The sequence below is a fragment of the Heterodontus francisci genome, chromosome 14, assembly GCF_036365525.1.
Source record: "Heterodontus francisci isolate sHetFra1 chromosome 14, sHetFra1.hap1, whole genome shotgun sequence".
NCBI lineage: Eukaryota > Metazoa > Chordata > Chondrichthyes > Heterodontiformes > Heterodontidae > Heterodontus > Heterodontus francisci.
Genome location: NC_090384.1, coordinates 82,729,769 through 82,737,625, shown reverse-complemented (window position 1 = coordinate 82,737,625; position 7,857 = coordinate 82,729,769). Strand labels below are relative to the sequence as shown.

Here is a 7,857-nt window from a genome sequence, read left to right as displayed (position 1 = left end):
GCCCAGATATAACTGATAATTTAACGTGGGAGTGCAATTATTACTTTGCAAAGTGATATTAATTAGGAATGAGGTACTAACGTCAGATTGTGTGCATGTTTCTGGCTGTTTACATCATTAATTAACTTTGCAACCACGTATTAATATTGGGCACTGTATATTAAAAAAAATGGGGGAAGCAATCTGAGTTTTACAATATTTGATGCTTTTTACAAGAATCACGTGAACGCAGATGAGCACGTCACCAGCTCTATTTAGCATATCGAGGGATTCCCACCCCCGTTTGAAGTGAGAGCTTAGAAGTCGGCGGGTCTTAGTCTGCTCCAGTCGATTAGAATGTATATTCAGTGCACAAACCGTGCGATCTCACCATCGGAATATCAGATGGAGCTGGTGTATGAGTATGGTATTACTCCCCGTCCACCCACCATGTAGTTTCCGCCATCAATAATTTACCATTTACAGAGGAGAGAAGTCGTTTCAGCTGAGGGAACCGAGGGGGCAGGAGGAGAGTGTCAGCAAGTTCCAAATGAAAGTCTGTTGATGCTTTTTCGTATCCTGACACAAAACGGTGGGTTCTAAAAAAACAGCATTTTTATACATTATTATTTGGAACGAAGATTATAGTGGCTCTCGAGCACTGGTTCAGCAAATATAGTTCATGGGACTTTGTAAAAGGGCGACTGTAAATCTATCATCGGGTTTCATTAATAAGAAATGCGGTTATTAACTTGATTGAATTCTAAGTACAAGTACCAGGGGTCATTGTATCTGTTGTAGTTCAAGTGCATTTAGCCAAAATCCAATTCGAGAGACAAGGAAACATTTAAATATTGTTGAACTTGAACACCTCTCGCAATTGACTAAACCGACCTAGTCTGAAGACTTATTCAACGCAAGGCAACATCCGAGAATATAAAATACACACCGCGCCAGTTCTACTTGTTTTCGATTTTAAGTTAACTTAATTCACAATTCGGAACTACATTCCTAAAATTGTTCCTGTTGCTTAGGTAATTTGTGTGTACATCTGAACGTTATGGCTGTGTTTCGATAACATTGTCTGCACATTCTGCCCTAATGTCAAAAGTTACGATTTTTAAATCACACTGCTGCTGTAGAAGGCGGTCAGTGACTATACATGTCGAGATCTAAGTAATTCCTTGTTGTCAAGTCGCCAAAACATGTTGTCTGCAGAAACACGCTCTGTCGAGGGTTGTAAAACACACACTCACACACTAGCTAAGCCTTGCAGCAAATAACTTGGAGATCTCATAAAGATTTTATAGGAAACCCGAGCCGGGGCCGCGCTAGCGATCAGTCAGAGAGCTGGGAAGCAGAATGAGAACCCCACAAGGCTCCCTTTCCGAGTAGACGTGTTACTGCCCTTTTCAACAAGATGTGAACTAAAGCTTCTCGGCTTAAACTGGGAGTTCCATCGATTGCCGCTTAACAATTCCACACCAAAGGGATAATAGGTTATAGCGCGAGAATTTTCTACCTCACTATATTGTAACTTAAGGTTAGTACTAATTATTATTTACTCACCTTTTGGGCGGGGGGATCCAACGTTATGAAGTAGTAAGATGCTCACACATGTAAGTCTGTGGATGTAAGTTAATGTGCATTGTGCAGCGTACAATCCATGCTGAAACTTCCATGTTTAAGGGAACAGTGCCCACCCCCGAAATATTTTTCTTCTTTGATTTCCGCTGATATTGTGTCAATTAGTTTGCAGTGTATGGTCAAGTGATAAAGAGTCTGTCACGCTTATAGGGTTTACCGTGGACTTTGATCAGACTTCTTGCTATTTAAGTTTACGCACAACCTGAGTTTATTTTTTTCCAACCAAGAATGCGGGCAATCTGCTCCCATAGTTGTAGCGATCTGCTCTGAATCATTGCTCAAGTTCTGCCTGTAAATAAATGCTTTGGCACAATCCGTCACATTTAGTTAATCAAAAGAATGTGAAATTCAGCTATCAACTGTACAATCTCGTGCTTAGAAGCATCTGGGTAAAGTGCAGTCAGCTGCGTGCAATAGTGGCACCAAGTGGGCATTGAGACCATTACAATGTTTTGAGCTTTTTACACTTATTGTCAATAGTTTAAACGTTAAGTGTCAGAAATGAGAGAAATCTTGAAATTACAGATCGCGAAAATCAAAGTATTGTCCTTGGATTTAAAAAAAAGTCCAATTAATCCAACCTTGAAAGGTGGTCACTTCACTGCACAATTGACAGTAATGTTGAACACGGGTTTTTATTTTATGAATTCCTTTGGCCTTGTTGAAAAGAACCAGGCTTAAAGACAATTGCAACAACGAAAGTTGCTTTTCAGCTGCTAATGACAGAGCAGGAAACAAAGTAAATGAATTGCGTGCAACGCGCGGGAGAGGCAGACAAGGCGCTGGTGTCAGGTGGACACAGGCTCTTTGGTCAGTTTTGTTTACTGGACCAAAACAAATAAAGGATGAATGGACTGGAAGGAAAAAACAAAACAATATTCTTCGTCATCCCCGGAATTCACTTGCAAAACTCATCGTATGTGTTTTTAAACAGCCATGTATTGTTTTCCTCTGTCACATGTCATGACCGACGCAGTCATACAGATTTCTTGGGAACGGTGCTGGATGTCACTGACCAGTTTTAAATTTAGAAAGCCGGCGACAATGACGCAAGTCCAACTCCCAGTGTGTGATCCGTCATCTGAAATGTAAATCGTGCCTTCTGAAATGTAAATATATCTGCACTGCTTTCTTTGTTCATTCCCCAGAAGTATAATGTGCCATTCATAAATTGAGACATGAGGGGGAAAAGCTCCAGTGTGAGAAGTTGCACTTTTTAAAAATTCCTCTGCACCAGTTTGTGCCTTGTTCGGTAATGACTGGTTTGTCCATGCCGTGGTCAGGAGAATGATGGCCAATGTTCTTGAGTGTTTTATGGTGAGTTCTGCTGCTCAAAAGCTGTCACCTAGAGAGAGCTCAAGGCAGAACCTGTCGATTTGTCTCATAATACGGGGAGGCGATGAAGGGGAAATGTTGAATGGGGGTGCATTTTGGACTCAAGTTGCCTCTCATGCCATACCTGATGAGGAATCAACTTGCTTCCCTGTGGCAAACTCGGCAATCTATTATTTCAGCCAGGCAGTGCTCCAGTTAGTGACTGGCCTGAAGGCAACTGACACCAAGGGCTGGAATTCTTCCTACCCAGGATGTTGGTTTACAGGAATATCTGGAGTTAACAGAGAATCCTCCTGGATCTGACGACCTAAACTATAGTAATATACGTACGCTCGTTAAATAACTATTTATATAAAACCTCTAACATCGAAAAACATACCAAGGCGCTTCGCAGAAGCTAATAAGATTGACACCAAGCCGAGGAGATATTAGGAAGGATGCCTCAAAGTTTGAGGAAAGAGGATGGTATTAGAAAGGGTCTTAAAGGAGGAAAGAGAGATGAAGAGATTTGAGAGAATTCCTAAGTGTAGAATCTAGACAGCTGAAGGCATGGCCATTACCTGTGGACTAAAGGGAGTGGGGATGCACAAGAGTCCAGAGTGGGGATATGCAGAGTTGTTGGTGGGCTGGAGGAGGTTATATAGATAGGAATGGGTGATGCCATGGAAGGATTTGAACATAAGGATGAGAATTTTAATTTGGAACACCAGAACCGATGTATGTCAATGAGTACGAGGTGATGAGTGGGGGCTAGAATATAGGCGAGTTTTGGATCAGTGGAAATTTGTGGAGGGTGAATGATCAGTGGCCGGCCAAGAGCACTGTCATAGTCAAGTCTGGAGGCAACAAAGTCATGAATGAGGGTTTCAGTAAAAGGAGGGACAGAGCTGAAAGTAGGCGTTCTTTGTGCGGTGGCGAGAATATGCGGCCAGAAGCTCAGCCAGGGTGACGTGGGATTCCCAGGTTACGAGCAATCAGCTTTAACCTAAGACCGTGACCAGGAAAGTGGTGGTATTTGTGGCGGGGGGTATGGGCGTTTCTGGCCGGGTGGGGGGCTGGGGAGGCAAAGATGACGGTTTCGGTCTTCCAAATGTTTAACTACAGGAAATTTATTCAGGACGATAGTCCCTCGCCCATTCCCAACTTATGGCTAGGTTCTCTTGAGCTTAACTAAGTGGAGTGAGTATATCCCTACTGAGAGTGCGCTATAAATTAGCCCAAGGGAAACTCTGCTGATGCGGAATTCTCAGTTTGTCTTAAGGGACTCATAACACCGTCATGGATTTCCATGCTGTCAAACAGTCAGCTCATTTTTTTTAAATGACTTGGAAGCAGGCGAGAAAATGCACTGGAAGCAGTTATCATGCTACAATTGGAAAATTGTTCTTTTAATTGCCAGACTTTTTTCTGCTGTGACATTCACGTCACGTTTGGGTGTCAGCATTCTGTTAACTGCATCTTAAATAACAATTGGTCGCATTTTTCATGTATTAATTACCAACGATGTAATTAATCACAACTGCCATACAGCAGTGCGTAGAACTTACCATTTTGTTAAAAAAAAAATTCGAATTAATGAAATTGTTTATTGCATTAATTTGCTCTAACACTTTTATTGGCTGGTTGTAATCCGGTAACAGATGTTTTTAATGTGAAGAAACATCACACAGTAAAGTGTAACTTCCTTTATTTATATGACCAGATATTTTCCACTTGGAATATTTATTCCGTTATCTTGGTATGTTTTATTAATTGTAGTAGTGCTGGCTACAATATTTTTGAAGTGCTTTTAACTGTTGCACCGATATTGTAGAATTCCCTTTAGCAGTCTACGGAGGAGCAGTAGCAGACCTGTTAATGATTGATGGTGCTAATAACTGTTTAACTTTCCTATCCTGTCAAACCTTGCAGTATTTGGCTAATGCGATGCGGGAAGGGATATATAAGAACTGTAAGAGACATCCATTACTAGGCCTTTAGTTAATGTGCCCTGTACTTAACCTGTATTCTTGCACCAGTTGTACTGCTGAGAATGTTATGGCAACGTATGGAGATGAATATACTGCATACAGCCTCTTTCATCGCCACCGTGTCCCCACCCCCACCTTTCGCGTCACCAGATCCCTCCAAATGCGAACTGTAAGCTGTGATCAGCCGTTTCTGTCAATATTTGTAACCTGTCGTCACCTGCGAGATATGGGAACATGGTCAATAACACTTGTATATCAATACACTACAAAGCACTTTACAACCTTTAAAGAAACAATGCTTTTTTTCTCAGTAACTACCAGCGAACTTCATATTGACCAACCTTATCAAGTTCTGTTTTTGGCCTGTCCTTAAAAAAAAAATTCTCAATTGATTCGACCTCACTTTAGACGGGTGAGGAACACAGCTAAAATGTTGCATAAATATACTCCTAGATTTGTGTCGGAAGCATCGAGTTTTAGTAAAAGTTTGATGTGAAGGGGGAAATTAAATATTCAGCCTTGAAATGGGGTTCAGTCTTTTTAAAGGTGGCATTGTAAATCAGTAACGTAATTTTAATCTAATCAACATGATCTTTTTTACAGCTGTATACGTGTATGTAATATTTTTTCATTTTAATTGCCAAGTGTCTAAAAGTTTCAATACTGTTCCCTGATGATCTGTTCTGTGCAGTGCTGTGGAAATCTTGAGAATGGAACGATGGACTCAACATTGTTTAAAATGAATAATGTAAAACCCTAAGGAGGGTGACGTCACCGCACATGATGGCGTGACCTCAAAAATGCCCTCGCTTTTTTAGCAAAAACCAGCGAACGTTAATATTTTATGTTTGAATCATAGCTGCTGTTATTTAGCAGACCCAGACAGACGCCCAAGACAGTTGCATTAATTCGTGATTTCCTTGGTATCCAAAACGTAGTGTGATTGGTAAACATGGATAAAATAGTCGATCAATTTGCTAATCGTAACTATATCTGGGAGAAATGCCCTTTCATAAAAGTTATTCACCGGAACTGATAACATTTGAGATTTGCGCTTATCTCGTAGATTTCTTTATAAATGAGGTAGAGTATGTTCCTTTGATCACAACAAAGTTGGTTTTATAGATTAGGGACAAGTTTATACTCATTAAGCCCACAGCTGGGGATCGAATTGCTCTTTAAGTAGCGACAATAGCGCTGAGATCTCGTTACTTGACACACCTACTAGCACAGTAAGATACAAGTCCATAGTTTGCAACTTATGAAAGTCTCAATTGTATCATAACCTTTCGAATAACAATGTTCTTGGTGCTTTTTTTCCTTTTTGTCTCCCCTTCACAGTCCCACCAGGTGAGGAGAGTAATGACCATCCTGTTCCTTGCTATGGTTATCTCATACTTCGGTTGCCTGAAAGCTGCCCCAATGAAAGAAGCTGGAGGCCGAGGTGACGGCGCCTCTCTTTACCCCGGGCTCTGGCCCCACGGGACACTGGACGGCCTGGCTGGAGGAGGAAGAGGAGATGCCGCCTCTTCACGAGGACTAGGGGCGTTGGCCAACACGGTTGAGCATGTGCTGGAAGAACTCCTGGAGGTGGAGCCGGAGGCCCGGCCGAGTGACGGAGGAGGAGGAGGCAAGGAGGCGGATTTGTACTCGTCCAGGGTGATGCTGAGCGGCCAAGTGCCTTTGGAGCCCCCTTTGCTCTTTCTGATGGAGGAGTACAGGAACTACTTGGAGGCGGCCAACATGTCAGCGAGGGTCAGGCGCCACTCAGACCCGTCCAGACGGGGAGAGCTCAGCGTCTGTGATAGTATTAGCCAGTGGGTGACTGCCGACAAGAAAAAGACAGCCGTGGACATGTCGGGCCAGACGGTCAGCGTCCTGGAGAAGATCCTCGTCCAGAATGGCCAACTCAAGCAGTACTTTTACGAGACCAAATGCAACCCCAAGGGTTTCACCAACGAAGGCTGCAGAGGGATAGACAAGAAGCATTGGAACTCCCAGTGCAAAACCAGCCAATCTTATGTGCGAGCCCTCACCATGGATAGTAGGAAAAAAATTGGGTGGAGATTTATAAGGATAGACACTTCTTGTGTATGTACATTGACCTTTAAGAGGGGAAGATAGTGAATTCGTGTATATAGATTTTATTGAGAAGTTATCTATTTGTATATATTACATACAGGGTAAATTATTTCCGTCAAAGCGATACAGAAAATTTTATGGACTGCATGTATAAATGAAGTTTATACAGTAAAAAAGTGGTTTTATGGTCTATTTATTGAACATATCCATGGCCCGAGAAGGAAAAAAAACAATCATTTTGCGCACAACTTAAAAAAAAAATCAATAAGCCTGTATTACATTCCTCAAAATATCGTGGTTTGTTGAATGACGTTGCCAAGAAATGAAACGAAAGTTTAAAAAAATTGCATGCTGCTTCAGTTGTTCAATAAGAATCTGTCCATTGGAAAGTCCAACCAAATATTCCGTTTACAGTAGACAGTAAGTGATTATATTCCTCATTAGTATTATATTTGTTGACTGCTTTTCCTTCTACCGGTAGCGTTGGAATTAAAAAGTCAAGGTGCTGTCGTCAATCTTTACTAGTTTTTATTTTATTCCCTTGGGGATAGAATTAACATGCTCAACTCCTTTCGTGCAGTACATTACGCCAGTATGAAAGCAGGTTGTTGCCCAATTCAATTTTTTTTTCATTTTCAAAAACAAAACAAATATGCATAATATTGAAACAAGTAGAACTGGACCTTTTGGATGGAGCTGAGTGTTTCTCTCCTTTCATCGCCATCTATACAAGTAAACCTGGCAGACCATTAAGACTGACAAATCATCAGAACTTCACTGGGAGGACATATCAAACATATTGTCTTGATATGGAATGCGTTTTAGTAATACGAGTGTGGAGGTC

General features: G+C 41.6%; 1 protein-coding gene across 2 annotated transcripts; it reads left to right on the top strand.

Moving 5' to 3' along the window:
* The first annotated feature begins 258 nt into the window (after positions 1 to 258).
* On the top strand, positions 259 to 7,426 carry bdnf (brain-derived neurotrophic factor). Of its 2 annotated transcripts, none has more exons than XM_068046908.1 (2): positions 259 to 571; positions 6,273 to 7,426. In XM_068046908.1, the coding sequence occupies exon 2, from the start codon at positions 6,294 to 6,296 to the stop codon at positions 7,053 to 7,055; it is 762 nt and encodes a 253-aa protein (XP_067903009.1). In that variant the 5' UTR covers positions 259 to 571; positions 6,273 to 6,293; the 3' UTR covers positions 7,056 to 7,426. The 2 variants fall into 2 exon arrangements, with proteins under 2 accessions (XP_067903009.1, XP_067903008.1); XM_068046907.1 differs by lacking the exon at positions 259 to 571 and adding an exon at positions 2,837 to 2,943.
* Positions 7,427 to 7,857: the final 431 nt, after the last annotated feature.

What these genes read in the sequence shown, in the direction of transcription:
- bdnf (XM_068046907.1), top strand. Translation starts at nt 2,914, where the DNA reads ATGATGGCCAATGTTCTTGAGTGTTTTATG. An exon ending in ATGTTCTTGAGTGTTTTATG is followed by an intron (nt 2,944 to 6,272) that starts GTGAGTTCTGCT and finishes TCCCCTTCACAG; the next exon opens with TCCCACCAGGTGAGGAGAGT.